The sequence below is a fragment of the Erinaceus europaeus genome, chromosome 18 (genome assembly GCF_950295315.1).
Source record: "Erinaceus europaeus chromosome 18, mEriEur2.1, whole genome shotgun sequence".
NCBI lineage: Eukaryota > Metazoa > Chordata > Mammalia > Eulipotyphla > Erinaceidae > Erinaceus > Erinaceus europaeus.
The window spans coordinates 32,865,511-32,881,421 of NC_080179.1; the positions used below are offsets into that span (position 1 = coordinate 32,865,511).

The following is a 15,911-nucleotide window of genomic DNA, read 5'->3' on the forward strand; positions in this document are numbered from 1 at the left end:
CAGATGAAGTGTTGGGGGGTCCTCTATTTTGTAGATAGCTAGTGGGCATATTTTAGTTATATTCCAAAGGGCCTGTGACTATACTAGCTTTTTGTTTGTTTGTTTTGCCTGAGCCTGATATCTGATATGCAGGTGGATCCAAGTTATTGTCTGGGGATATAATGTCATGGTTAGAAAAAGGACCAGAAAGCTGGATCAGGGAAGAGAGTAGCTCCCTAATATGGGAAAGGGGTATAAATATTGTTGACCCCATCGATTTGATGTGATCTGGGGCCCATAATCAGTTTAGGATCCTGTGTGACCTCTGCATCCCTGTAGATCTAAGCTCACATTCTTTGGTCATAAGTAGTAAAAATACACAATAGCCTGTAGTGAGTCAATATAAAGTTCATAATGAAATAGTGTCTACTTAGACTTAGATACCTTCCTCACCTACTTCCTATTACACTTACCTCACTCACTCCAAAGATAACCTTGTCAAAGCAAGGACTGCAAAAGCTGAATAAGGGCAAGAGATTGGCATACTTTTAACAATGACTCTTCAGTCACTATCAGACCACCCCATCAGCTGGGGCCCTAGTCGGGGAGTATTGAGATTCCCAAACATACATGATGGGCCTAGACCTCAAATAAATCCCTTCATTGTTACCAGTCATTTCTATCAGGAACTGCTGGGCTAGCTTCACCTGAGAGAGAGACAAGGAACTCGTGGCGGAGCGGGAATGCAATGCAATGCCTTTATTTATGAGAGACAATGCCTTTATATATATCTTTAACCAGAAGGGGCAAGTGGGAAAAGGAAATGTCTAGGAGAGGGGGTGGAGAAAAGAGTGTGAAGGTAGAAAGCTTCCATAACAGCTGTTGCAAAGATTCTAAGTAGTGGGATTAACCATTACCCTGCAGGCAGGGCGGGTCTCAGGCAAAAACAATGATTATATAAATAGACCATACTATCAGCAATGCATCTTGGAGCAGTGGGGATGCCCGACAAGGAACAATGCAATAGACCCTTTTATGGGCCCCCATAGGACCTTGCCCTCAACTTGGATCAATAATGGTAGAGAATGTTCCATCTTCCAAAGGAAGGATGGACAACATACTCTATGCTACACCTGAGGAAGATGGGTCCAGAAATTGGTGGAGCTTGGAACGTTCCTACTCGTGACCACAGAATGTACTTTATATTCTTTGTAACTTTGACCACACCAGGTCCTCTAGTCTCCACTTCAGTAAGATGGGTATAATAATAGTACTTATCTCAAGTGTTTGTTATGAGGATTGTATAGGTTAATATTTATAAAGCACTTAGAACAATGTCTGGTACATAGTAAGTTCTATGCATGTGTTTATCAGTTATAAAATAAAATAAATCCCTCAGACTGACAGTAAAGGTCAAAATAATGCAAAAGGTATAATGCAAAACTTTGTAACGTGAAATATATTTCTACTCCTTATAGGATGAACTCAACTTTGGCTGGTCAGATGGGAAACGTCTTCAATTTAGTCGCTGGGCAGAAAATAATGAGCAACTCGAAGACTGTGTAATATTAGACACTGATGGATTCTGGAAAACGTCTGATTGCAATGAAAATCAAACGGGTGCTATTTGCTACTATCCAGGAAGTATGCTAATTTCAAATATTTTAATTCTTAAGTTATTAGCACTTTCAGGAGTTGGGCAGTAGTGTAACAGGTCACGTGCATGTGGCATGAAGTGCACGGACCAGCGTAAGGCAGCCGGTTCAAGCCCCTGGCTCCCCACCTTGGGGGAGTTGCTTCACAGGCAGTGAAGCAGGTCTGCAGGTGTTTATCTTTCTCTCCCCCTCTCTGTCTTCCCTTTCTCTCTCCATTTCTCTTTGTTCTATCTAATAATGATGACAATAATAACTACAATAACAATAAAAAATAATAAGGGCAACAAAAGGGAAAATTAAATATAAAAAAATTTTTAAGTGAAAAAAATTATTAGCACTTTTATAAATAGTAGAACTTTGGGGCGGTTGTAAGATTCAGTTTTTAAATAATACACAAATTATATAACCATATTCTTTTAACAACAATTTTCTTGTGAAATTTTGGGTTCAGAGTTATATAGTAGTTTCTCATTAATTTTTTACTTTTTATCTTTATTTTTATCAGTTGACAATAATAATTGATATTTGAAGTCCCTGTTAGCTTTATTTGCATAGTTTTTATTTATATGATTATTTTATAACCTAGGAACAGAGAGATAGTTCACTGGGTAGGCCACATACCTTGTCACACATTTGACCCAGGTTTGAGCTCTAACATCACATGGGAAGTGTCATAGAATCAGGTAAAGCTCTGTTGCTGCTGCCTCTCTCTTACACAGTTAACTGAAAAAGTGTCCTGGAAGCAGTGAAGTCCTGCATGTATAATTTTCTGAGTCCACAGGTACACACAGACTACAATGCCAAATAATGAGCCGAGCACCTCAAATATCCACAGTACCTCTAAATCATCTGCAGGCCTAAATTTTCATTCCATATGCTTTTGAGAGAAGGGAGGAGAAAGAGAGAAAGAGAAAGGAGGGGGAGAGAGACAGAGAAGACCAGCAGCACTATTCATAAAGCTACCCTTCTACAGGTGAGGCCCAGTGGCATGAATCCAGATCCTCAAGCATGGTAAAGTATGCACTTTACCAGATGAGCCTGTCCCTGAAAATTCTTTTATAATCATTTTCATCTGTAACCACAGTTTCTTTTATGAGCCATTGTTAAAATTCTTTTGGCTCTAAATAGTAGCATCTAGTTCATGCTAGCTTAAGCCAAAATAGAAATTTAAATCCTCAAAAATGGAGTTGGGCCTCCTGAGGAATGGATATTAGGAGCTAAATGGAGTTCAAGAACTCAAACATACTCTCTTCTCCTACCTATCCTTTTGTTTCTGTGACTCTGCATTCTTCTCTGGATATACTTTCTGCATATAGTAAAGCATGATGTCTCTGTAACTTTTAATTATAGCCATAAAACTACAGATGAACTGACTATCTCTGAATCCTTACTTCAATTTCTTAGAGACTAAGAAATTCAAGTAATTCAGGTATACATTATCTATCCCAATTTGAAGAAAGTGGATTTTTAACAGCCAGGGACTCACATTTGTGAGTTTGTGGTATAAAGAAGACATTGCTTCAGACAGATAGCTGTGAGCGAGGAGAGATACTAGTAATCTCTACTAAATATTAAATCAGTGTGATCTGATTTGAGTAGAGCATCACCAGCAACAACAAAAAAAAACATATTTACATCTGTCTGGAAATGTTAGTCTTCATAAAAAGAGAAAAAAATAAAAGATCAGGCCTGGCACTTGGGTAGTGTGCCTTTCCATGTATGTGACTCAGGTTTGAGCCTAGCCCCCAGGCACTGGAAGAAGGAAGCTTCAGTGTTGTGTTGCTCTTTCCCTCACTCTCTCTTTCTCCCCTCCATCTCCTCTGCCTCTTTGCAACTACTTCTGCTTGCTAAAGCTAAACTTACTGAGAACATCAAGTATTTTTCAAACACTTTAATTTCCTTTAAAAATAGGAAAAGTTTAGTAACCAGAAACTTAAGGATGAATTTTAAAAAGTGATAGTTCAGTGCCCTTGATGAATGTTTGTATAATTTCTCTGAAATAGCTTCTTTGAAGTTTGGTGAGATAGAAAGACAGAAATTGCATGTAACCCAATAGCAACTCATTTTTATATTCTTTTACTTACTTCACAGTAGGTGAAAGAAAATTATGTTAATTTCCTTTCTACCATAAGTCAGTCAAGAAGTCACACTGTATTTGAATATAAACATAGCAAGCATTAGTGGGCTATTAGTTCTTGGTTTCCTGGATATGTACTACAAGTCAAGTCTAATTGCTATGAAAAGGATTTAACATTTGCTGCATTATAATTCTTATTATTAATTTCTTTTCTAGATAAAACTGAAAAAGCGGTCAAACCAATTGACAGTGTTCAGTGTCCATCTCCAGTTCTAAATACTCCATGGATACCATTTCAGAACAGTTGCTACAATTTCATGATAACAAGGAATAGTTATACAGCAGTAACACAAGATGAAGTGCATTCTAAATGCCAGGAACTGAGTGAGTATATTATGTTGCTATTATATATAGCCCTGTACTAATTTAAAATTATTCTTGGTATGTTTCAATTTTTATTAGTGGTTTAATGTTGATTTACAAAATTATGAGATAACAGGGGTATAATTTCTCACCACTCGAGTTCTGTTCTTCATTGGAAACTGCAGTAGCTCTTCCCAGATCACAGATATGGGTTGACTCTTATTTCTATAACTATCTAGGTTTGTATACATCTGCCCACTTTTTCTATTGTCCTGTCTTCTCCCCCTTTCAAAGCCACACCCACACCCACTACCACTTCCAACCATCCTTCCTTTCCCCCTCTTCATTATCCGGGTCCTGATAGAATTGAAGTTCAAGATGGTGTCATGATAACATTTGCAACTTGGTGGCTGAAAGGCAGTAAGATATAAAGCAGGACAAAATAATTGATGAACATGATCTAAAAAGTAGGGACCACAATAGACTTTGATAGGGGGAGATTGATATTTCGCCAGTGGGTGTGATATAGTAGCAAACAGCAGGAAGAAGTATGAAAATGTACCCTTAAAGCATATAGACTTGTAAAACAAAATTACTTCAATAAGAAAAGGGAGAGAGGGAGAGGAAAGAGGGAGGAAGGGGATAGTTTAACTTTGTTTAACCAATGGTTGCTAAGTTATTATCCGCTTAACATTTTTCTAATGATCTGTTAATTTCTTGAGTAAACAGTTTTAGCCCTAATGTAAGGAGTGATTTCTAAGCAAAAATATCTGTCTTATATACCATTTAAAATGTTTTATTAAAGTCTTTAGCAATATATCATTACTAGAACTCAGAATCAATTTTATATAGGAAAAAGTAAAATGAATCAATATTTTAAATTTTTGGCTTACTTTTTCACTATTCTTTTTTTTTTTTTTAATTTTTTATTTAAGAAAGGATTAGTGAACAAAAGCATAAGGTAGGAGGGGTACAACTCCACACAATTCCCAACACCCAATCCCCATAACCCACCCCCTCCCATGGTAGCTTTCCCATTCTCTATCCCTCTGGGAGCATGGACCCAGGGTCGTTGAGGGTTGCAGAAGGTAGAAGGTCTGGCTTCTGTAATTGCTTCCCCGCTGAACATGGGCGTTGACTGGTCGGTCCATACCCCCAGTCTGCCTCTCTCTTTCCCTAGTAGGGTGTGACTCTGGGGAAGCTGAGCTCCAGGACACATTGGTGGGGTCTTCAATCCAGGGAAGCCTAGCCAGCATCCTGGTGGCATCTGGAACCTGGTGATTGAAAAGAGAGTTAACATATGAAGCCAAACAATTTGTTGAGCAATCATGGATCCCAAGCTTGGAATAGTGGAGAGGAAGTGTTAGGGAGGTACTCACTGCAAACTCTAGTGTAGTCCTGCTTTCAGGTATATATTTTGCAGTAGTTTATGGATACGTGTGCACATAAGCTCTCTCTCACAGAAACTGGTGTATATCTAGGTTATGGGACTTTGTTGGAAAGTGAACTACCTGAGATGAAATTAGAGTGTACTATTAAAGGAAAGGTCTCACCCGAGTAATGAAGCTGAAGGGTTGTCATTCCACACGTGAAGTCTCTGGATACATTCTGATGTGAAGCATGTTGAGGTAGCAATCGTTGCTTTGGTTAGGTTGTGATCGGCAGATGCAATGTTATTTGGTTTGGATTGGGAGATGCATACGGGAAAGTGGGCCCTATCCAAGGGTTCCAGGACTGGGGGAAGTAGGGGCTCTATAGTGAAGATGTGAGGTTCCTGCTGTCTTAGGGTTCAAAAAGACAATCAATAGTTAATATTATCATCACATTATTTGTTAATTGGGTTAACTTTGAAAAGTCCCTTTGTTATGGTTTGCTGGACTTTTTTCACTATTCTTAAAGACCAAATAGAACATCAAAATGTTTTCAACTACTTATCCTAACCATTAATGTAAGATAGTTTTATTTTACATGTCTTACTTTCCAGTGTTGTTAATTTTTTTAATATTTTAATTATTTATTCATTTTTCTTTTTTGTTGCCCTTGTTTTTATCATTGTTGTGGTTATTATTGTTGTTGTTATCAATGTTGTTGTTGCCAGATAGGACAGAGAGAAATGGACAAAAGAGGGGAAGACAAAGAGAGGGAGAGAGAGACACCTACAGACCTGCTTCACCGCTTAAGTGATGCCCCTGCTGGTGGGGAGCCAGGGACTTGAAGTGGGATCCTTATGCCAGTCCTCCAGTTTTGCACCGCTGCGCTACCACCCGACCCCCCCCCCACTGTTGTTAAATTTTTGGAGAATATTAAACTGGGGAATACACCATTTTAATCTATCAAACAAAATTAAGTGTTCAATATAAACAATTACTTAAACTACTGATTATTTTTCCACTTAACAGATCCCAAAGCACATATTCTGAGTATTCGAGATGAAAAAGAAAATAACTTTGTTCTTGAGCAACTTCTACATTTCAACTACATGGTTTCATGGGTTATGTTAGGTATAACTTATGCAAGTAAGTTGTAAATCTGATTTTATCTTCATATGTCATCATAAATGGTATGTCTATGAAATTATAAAACTAAAGTTCTTCAAAGTAATGTTCATTAATGTATAAAATTATAAGTATGTATTTGACATAATTTATATAAATACCAAGAAGTTTTTGTATCTTTGTACCATCTATCACAATGCCTTTACCACTAAAATTAAGAGTTAAAATGGTAGGAAATAAGAGATAACATTGTGTAGCAAGTTTATGGAAGAGGTCCCAGGTTTGATCCCTAGCATTACCAATAGCCAGCGCTAGTCAAAAACAATAGACAAGGGGTTGGGCGGTAACACAGTAGCAGGTTGAGCACACATTGTGTAAAGCACAAGGACAGGCCTAGGGATCCCGGTTCAAGCCCCCAGCTCCCCACCTGCAGGGGGGTTGCTTCGCAAGTGGTGAAGCAGGTTTGCAGGTGTCTATCTTTCTCTCCCCCTCTCTGTCTCCCCTCCTCTCTCCATTTCTCTCTCTCTTGTCCAACAACAATGGCATCAATAATAACCACAACAACAATTGAACAACAAGGGCAACAAAGGGGAAAGAATGACCTCCAGGAGCAGTTTATTCATAGTGCAGGCACCAAGCTCCAGCAATAACTCTGGAGCCAGAAAAAACAATAGACAAAGGATAGATACATACATAGAGTTGAAAATTGATAGCCTATCTTCACTCTCCTAGTAAGTCTACTCTTAACAAAAAATTACCACATTTCCATATCAATTACTGTTTACTTTGTATCATATATCATACTATGAGACAAGTGAGAACAAAATTACACTCTTATTAAGGGTACATCTTTACTTTTAAAGCATTGGTTTGGAGAATTCATTAGAAAAGTAAGACATGCAACTTGACAAAAGGATAGGATATTTGAAAGCAGGATTGATTACTACAAATCCATGTTATGATTGGCATAATTTGTAGCACAAAACTTTTTAATTTCAATGAAGGCCAATTTATTTTTTATTTATCAGTTGTGAATATTTAAGGAAGTTTTTACATATCATAGTCATAATGACTTACACCTACTTTTTTCTCCTTAGAATTTCATAATTGGAGCTTGTATATCTAGGTCTAATGTCTATTAAATTTTTGTATAGTAAAAGGAAGTGTTCCAAATTCATGTTTTAAATACAGATATCCTACAATCTGAGCAATAATTATTTCCCTAAACTGTCTTATCACCTTTGTAAAAATTTAATTTGACCACAGTTGTGCACAGTTGGGGTCCAGAGAAGAAATACCTATCAATAGTCTTCTTATGTCATTTTTTGGTAAAATAGTATGATAATTTCTGCTGCAATTAAACATGTATGTAAGAAATATGAAAAATAACAAGCATGTAAAGTTATTATATGATGATGGAATGATGATAAGTAAAGTTTAATTTTCATATTCATAATTTGTACTTTCCATATTAAAGTTACATATATTTTGTTGTAGCCAGAAAAATATATATATACATATGAACATGCAACTTTATAGAAGGTGAAAACACACAAAAAAGTTAATTCCATCTGAGGTATAGCCTCATAACTGTAATTCATCTTGACTTAATCTCTAAGCATAGAAAAAATGTATTTTGTCTAGATAATTCCCTCATGTGGTCTGATAAGACTATGCTGTCATATACACACTGGAGAGCAGGAAGACCATCTATAAAGAGTGGAAAGTTTTATGCTGGTTTGAGTACTGATGGTTTCTGGGATATCCAAACTTTTAATGTTATTGAAGAAACACTGTACTTCCATCAACACAGTATTCTAGCTTGTAAAATTGAAATGGGTAAGTATGTTAATGTAATCTCCATTACAGGGAAAGAGAACATAAAGCCATTAACTATACTAATAGGAGTCATACAATATTTCTTGAGTGCCTCCTCTATGTTCAGTTCTATGAGAAGTGTGTGACAGAGACTCTGGTGGAAGGCAAAACATGGTACTTGGTACCATGGTCTTAATCTCAAATAATAAAATGCAGTTTGAGATATATCATTAAATTCTTTATTACTTTTTTACATAGATTAGTTTGTCAAATTTGTTGGGAAGTCATAGACATCAGGAAAAATAAGGTTAAGTTAGTTTCATTGTGGTTTTGGTCTTTGTGGTTTGTGCTCTTTGGCCTTAATACTTCTTTACTTTCTGGTTACCTTATTTCATTTTTTGTCCTAATTTCACCTAATCTAAAATCTACTAGAGTTTCTGACTCTTTTATATCAGATAAATATGTCCTTCTCTAATGGAGTTATCAATTATAGTAAACTTCTAATCTGCTACAAGTTTTGTTTGACAAGTAAGAGAATTTCAGCTGTCAAGTCTTCACATGAAAAAGCACCTACTCAAATGGAATTCCTGGAAATCCATTTGGATCCTGTTCTCTGACATCGCCCACAAGATGGAATGACTACAACACACCCCCAGAAACCAATGATGTGACCTGGCACATCCTGAAAAAACAGATTCACAGACTCCAAAGCTCACTCTCTACAGAAAAGCAGAATTCTGGTGGCCGACATTCCCCATCAAGACAGACATGCAGCGTTTCATCCCTTGGCATTTTCTTCTGTGGTCAGCTACTTTGGACTGACACCTCTGTCGGACTTACTGGTACACGCTGCTGTGTTTCTCAAAGACTAACTTCAGCCAATTGCCTTGAGACTTTATAGACCATGTCCCCTCGCCTGCAGGCTCTGTCCCCAGAGTCAGAAAACTCCCCCTCCTTATTAGGTTATGCCCACAGAGGCATGAAGCGCCCCAAGAGGCAAGAGATGCCCACAGAGGCAGGAAACGCCCTTGAGGCAAGAGATGCCCCCAGAGGCATGAAGCGCTCCCAGAGGCAAGAAATGCCCTTTCGCCTGCTAGGCCTTTCCCTTTGAGGCAAGAAACGTTCCCCTTGGCATCACACTGGTTATTGCTGCTCGCCTATTTTGTTTTCCATGTCTTATGCCAGTTCTTTAGAAAACGCCTGTACGATATAGGTTTCTGTTCACCCCACAATCCTGATACTATGGCCATTAGTTAAAAAGAAAGGGGGAATTGTTGGTATGCTTCTAAAAACCCCTTCTGTTTCATTAGTTTAATCCCCCCTGCTTAACACTATTCTATTTACATAACCACTTCATTCTATTTACATAACCTCTGTTAACAAGCACCACCTTCCCTCCAGGGCATTGATGGTTTAGTGGTAGAATTCTCACCTGCTCCGCCCCCTCTCCTTGTCATACCCTGATTTTCACCAGTCACTTTTCTCTCCACCCTCTCTGCGTCGCATCCTGTTCCCACCCTACTGGGCTAGTATATTTATAAGGACAGGATTGTAGTTTTTAGTTTAGTTTAGCTTATCTTGGTATAGATTGCGCTGCGTCCTGCATGAATAAAGAAATACTGCGTACAGCTCAACCATGAGTCCCTGGTCGTCTGTTACCTGCCCATGAAGCCAGCCCGGCGAAAACAACAGCACCACTGACAATATTCATGATTTCTCAAAACAATCAATATTAAAAAATAGTTATGTCATGAAAATAAGAAGCACATCCATCCATTTTCAACAAATACATAAAACATGTATAATCCCAAGTATATCAGACCAAGTTCTGTAACTCAAATTATTTATTTATTTAATTTATTTGTTTTCCCTTTTGTTGCCCTTATTTTTTATTGTTGTTGTAGTTATTATTGTTGTTATTGATGTCATCATTGTTAGGATAGAGAGAAATGGAGAGAGGAGGGGAAGAGAAAGAGGGGGAGAGAAAGACAGACACCTGTAGACCTGCTTCGCCGCCTGTGAAGTGACTCCCCTGCAGGTGGGGAACCAGGTCTCGCACCAGGTTCCTGATCCTGGTCCTTGCGTTTTGCACCATGTACACATAACCCACTGTGCTACCACCCAGCTCCCTGTAACTCAATTTATATACCATAAATTAAATGAAAGCGTATCCTTATGTTTCTATTAGTCTAGACATCTGATAATACTTGAGTCTATTACATGTGCTGTGACCATAAGAAAAATATACATACTATTACCCCTACTAATATAATTAATTTTATTTAACCATTAATATGATTGTATGTCCAATCTTATACAAAATGTATATTTTAAATAATTTAATTGTTAATACTTTTAAATATTATAGTTGACTATAAGGAAGAATATAATACTACTCTGCCACAGCTGATTCCACATGAAGATGGTATTTATAATGTTATTCAAAGAAAGGTAACATGGTATGAAGCATTAAGTATGTGTTCTCAAAATGGAAGTCATTTGGCAAGTGTTCATGATCAACATGGCCAGCAATTTCTGGAAGATATTGTGAAACGTGATGGATTTCCACTGTGGGTTGGACTCTCAAGTCATGATGTAAGTCTTGTTTTGTTCTAGAAATCTCTCATATTTATTTCTTTGAAGGTTTGAAATTTAAGCATAAAATATTGGCTCAAAATGTAATATCAGACTAAGTCCTGTAACTCAATTTGTACAGCATAATGCTTTCTTATCTTTTCACAACATGAAACAAATAGAAGATTACATTTGTATAATGCACTGGCACAAATGGCCTGAAACTACAGCATCTGCTCCAGGCCATCCTAAGAGCCCCATAGATTTTTATTTTCACAACACCTGTGTAACACATTTGTGTCTGGTCAATTGGAATGGTCATAAAAATAGACTAGCACAAAATCAGGAAAACCTGAGTTCTATAATTACCTGTTGGGTAATTGTGAACACATTATTTAGCCTTTGCAAACTTATTTATTCATTTGTAAAACTGTGATTATAGAATCAAAGAAAAATCAGAAGATATCTTCCCATTTGAATTTCTTGGGCAGTATTTTACTCTTCCATCCCCTACAGAGACCCAAACCATAAAACATAGAAAACAGTATTCAGAATAACATGAAGATTGAGATTGTAAATCAGTAGTTGAGACAAATTTTAGCCATTTGTATATCAGTTCAAGTGTTTTACAAACTCAACTATAAAAAGAATAAACCCAGAGTATATTAGCTCAATCTCTAAAAATTGGAGTCCTATTTGAATTGTGTCAGAAACTCTCAAATAAATATAGAAAAAGCAACTACACTTCTAAATGAGTTAGTAACATCCATTCCAATTTTCTTAAAGTATGTATGTTCTTTTTTGCTATACTTAAAGTCATATCTTCATTTATTCTATCTCTATTATTATTAAAACAGGGAAAGGAATCAAGTTTTGAATGGTCTGATGGCAGTCCATTTGACTATATTCCATGGAAAAATAAAAAGTCTGTTGGAAATTGTGTTGTTGTGGATCCAAAGGGAGTTTGGAAACATGAAAAATGCAACTCTGTTAAAGATGGAGCTATTTGCTATAAACCTACAAAACGTAAGACTTAATTTTGAATAATTATGTACTTACTAGTGTATGATACTCGTTTTAGGCTCATGAATTAATAGTAAAAGTAATTTTGATACGCTGTGAAGAAAAACATACAATATACTCATTCAGGGAATTTGTTTCTAAAACTTTTAATTATTCTATCATTAAGTAAGCTGTGCTCTAGCTTTTCTAATTTCACTTGGGAATTTTTTTCAAAGGCTGAAATGTATCTTTTAAAAAGGGTTGCACAAAAACAAAGGTCTCTAGAGGAGGAAAAGGTGGGAAGTGGTAAAGACTTTTCAGTTTCCAGTGCATGGAAAGAAAAGACCTTACCTAGACATGAGAATGTTTTGCAACTTGTCACGGGGAGATGAGCAATTATACCTATATATCAGCAACTGTACTGTAAATCATCACACACACACACACACACACCCCTCCCATTAAATGCTTTTTTAAAAGCAATAAAAATTAAAAAGGACTGGATTTGAGGTATTTGGAAAATACCTCAGAAGATTTACCTTGCTGAAAGTAAAGAAAGACTTGGAGTTCAAAATAGTGGCATTAGTGAGTAGAAAAGGTCAAATAACAAAATTTCTAAAATGACCAACCCCCACTGAGAAAGTAGAAGATAGAGGTATAGTAAAAGGAAGTAAGAGCCATAAAAACACACACACACACACACTCTAAAGAAGGAAACAGCAACTGAATTGCCATTCTTTTTTTTTTTTTAAGATTTTATTTATTTATTTATTAATGGAAAAGATAGGAGGAGAGAGAAAGAACCAGATATCACTCCGGTACATGTGCTGCCAGGGGTCGAACTCAGGACCTCATGCTTGAGAGTACAAAGCTTTATCATTGTACCACCTCCTGGACCAACTGAATTGCCATTCTTTAGAAATCACTGGAACCTTGAATAAAAACTACCAACCTAGAAATTGAAGAAAGTAGAAAACATCATCAGTTATTGAAAGTATGATGCAGGATGGGCAGAATATGTTATAAAGTGATAGTTTAGGTAAGATAACTGATCATATCAGATCAGATATTTGGTTCATATCATCTGTACTTCACCAATATGATGCTGACAATTCACTTTCAAGGTATCATAAGGCCTTTCTTTCTAGGTAATAAACTGTAATTTTTATAAACTTTACCACACAGATTTCTTGTACTATATACCACAAACAAAAATTAAATGGTTTAAATGAAAGCAAAGAGAATTTTTGAAAGGTAGGAAGTCATGCCTACTCTTACCTGTTTTAAACATATTTTGCTTTTCTGATTTATTGCACTTTGTGAAGAAATTATGAAATCTTTGCTTGTCAGTGTGATTTATATATAATTTTTTTTAATTTTTATTTTTTATTAGTGTATTAGTGATTTAATATTGACTTGCAAAGTTATAAGATAATATGGGTATAATTCCTCACTGTTCCCACCAGCAGAATTCTGTGTCTTTATTCCTTCCACTGGACACTGCAATAGTTCTCCCAAGATCACAGATATGGGTTGAGTATTATTTCTATAACTATCTATCTATATTTAATAAATATACATATATATGTATATTGTCCTTTTTTTCTGTGGCCCTGCGTTCTCTTCCTTTCTAAACCATACCTATACCTAATATTATTTCCAAGAGTTTTTCTTTTTTTCCTCTTCTCTCTCAGGGACCTTATGTAATTTGGTTTCAGAGTCATCTTTCCCTAACATTTCTCCACCTCTGGTATATAAACCAAAAGTCTTTTTTCACATGCAGAAGGTGAGAGTTCTGGATTTTGTAATTGCTTCTCCACTGGACATGGACATTGGCAGGTTGATCCATAGCCCCAGCCTGTTGCTATCATTTCCTAGTGGGATAGGGCTCTGGAGAAGTGAAGGACACATTGATGAAGTTGTTTACCCAAGGAGTTTAGGATCAAATTAGAGTAGTATCTGCAGTTTGGTGGCTGAAAGGTAGTAAGATATAAAGTAAGACAATTTTTTTAATAAACATGAACTATAGGACTATATGAGAACTGGGATTTTAGGGTGTAGAGAAATGAGGAAGTCTATTTTAGGTATGTCCTTAGGGGACCATGACTTTGGTAATTTTTGCTTGAGCTAACATGGAGGTGGACTAAAAATATTGTCTGGGAAGATGGTGTCAGAGTTGAGAAGAGGGCTAGCAAGCTGGACTAGGGCAAAAAGTAGCTCCCAAACTTGAAGAAAATATATAAATACAATTAAATGTTTACCACATCAATCTACCCCAGGCTCCATGTATATTCATATTTAGCACAAGGGCCTATATAATCTCCAAGTCCCTGTCAGTCTGAGCTCACAGTTGATGGTCACAGCTGGGAACATTCTAGACTGCCCTCACTTCAGGATTAGTCTTCTTCGAATGGCAGAGTAGGGTGACCTATCTTCCCTTCTGAAAGTGGGTCAGTCCCTACCACTGCTACTTTATAGTGAGGTCAGGGTCCCAGAGAGGCCTACAAAGGGGCTTATGATGATGTTCCTTATGGAAGTGACCAGTGTTGCTGGAGAGAGATCTATTAAAAGTCTAGGCCCATCTTATCAAAGGGAGAATCCTAGGATTCCCTGATTAGGGTCCCAGGTGATAGGGTGTTTGTCAGTGTGATTTTTAAATTTTGTAAATTTTTAAAAATGTGGTGATTAAGAAAATGATCCCAAAGCAAGAAAGAATTTTCATAATTTCAGAGCAATTGCAGGCCTTCCCAGCCTGTCTTTGTTTCTTTCCTCTTCTTCCTGTTGTTTTTACTTTAGTCTAAATCCCTCTGAGAGAATTAAGTATTGTACTTTTCTATATCTTCTAAAATGGTGTTTCTTAAAAGCTACTGAGAATGTATCAATAAACTCTTTAAAAGTATGGGTCATAGATTTCTCTGGTAGGTATACAGGTTAATGCTTCTTACCCACAGAGACCACAAATTCAAATAGGAACTTTTTCTGTTTTAAATTTTTTAAATAATTTTTATTAGTGATTTAATAATTATTAACAAAATTGTGGAATAAGAGGGGTGCAATTCCATATATTTCCCACCACCAGAGTTCCATATCCTCTCAGGTCCATCGGAAGTTTTCTTCTTCTTTATCGCTCTGAAAACATCTTTATGGGGAACAGAAGCTGGAAGGTTTTGCTTCTATAACTGCTTCTCCACTGGACATGGGCATTGACAGATCTATCCATACCCCAAACCTATTTCTCTTTCCTTAGTTGGGTGGGGCTCTGGAGAGGTGGGGTTTCAGGACACATTGGTGAGGTTGTCTGCTCAGGGAAGTCAGGTTGGCAATGTAGAAGCATCTGCAAATTGGTGGCTGAAAAGCATTAAGATATAAAGCATAACAAGTTTTTTAATAATCAAGAACTTAAAGGCAAAAAATATATAGCAGATGAAATCTGAGATCTTCATGTTGGAAAGAGATAGGAATTCTATTTTAGGTATATTCCAAACAGCCCATGACTTTACTAATTTTTTACTAAGCATCTAACATCTAACATGCAGGTGGGCTAGGAGTATTATGTGAGAAGATGGTGCCAGAGTTGGGAATAAGACTAGAAAGCTGGATCAGGGCAGAGAGTAGCTCCCAAATATGGGGAAAGTATATAAATACCACTAAACCCCGTCAATCTGATCTCGGGCCCATGTCTATTCACATTTAGCACAGGAGCCTGTGTAACCTCTGCATCCCTGTAGGTCTAAGCTCACATTCCATGATCATAGCTAGGAACATTCCAGGCTTCCTCAAGTGGCAGAGTATGTGGACCCAGCCTCCCTTCAGAGAGTGGAGCAATTTCTACCACTATTGTTCTACATTGAGGACAATGTCCTGTAGAGGCCTATAAAGGGTTTATGATGTTCCTGATGGAGATGACCATTGATGATGGAGACAGGGATCTGATAGAGGTCTACGACC

At 37.0% G+C, this 15,911-nt stretch overlaps 1 protein-coding gene across 2 annotated transcripts in view; it reads left to right on the forward strand.

The window, feature by feature from the left end:
* Window positions 1-15,911, forward strand: part of LOC103126472 (lymphocyte antigen 75) — a 196,812-nt gene that overhangs the window by 97,997 nt on the left and 82,904 nt on the right. For both annotated transcript variants that reach the window (XM_060177870.1, XM_016194421.2), the window contains exons 26-31: window positions 1,458-1,623; window positions 3,928-4,095; window positions 6,474-6,590; window positions 8,214-8,408; window positions 10,756-10,982; window positions 11,819-11,987. In XM_060177870.1, coding sequence (XP_060033853.1) covers window positions 1,458-1,623; window positions 3,928-4,095; window positions 6,474-6,590; window positions 8,214-8,408; window positions 10,756-10,982; window positions 11,819-11,987 — 1,042 coding nt within the window. The remainder of the gene's footprint in view (window positions 1-1,457; window positions 1,624-3,927; window positions 4,096-6,473; window positions 6,591-8,213; window positions 8,409-10,755; window positions 10,983-11,818; window positions 11,988-15,911) is intronic.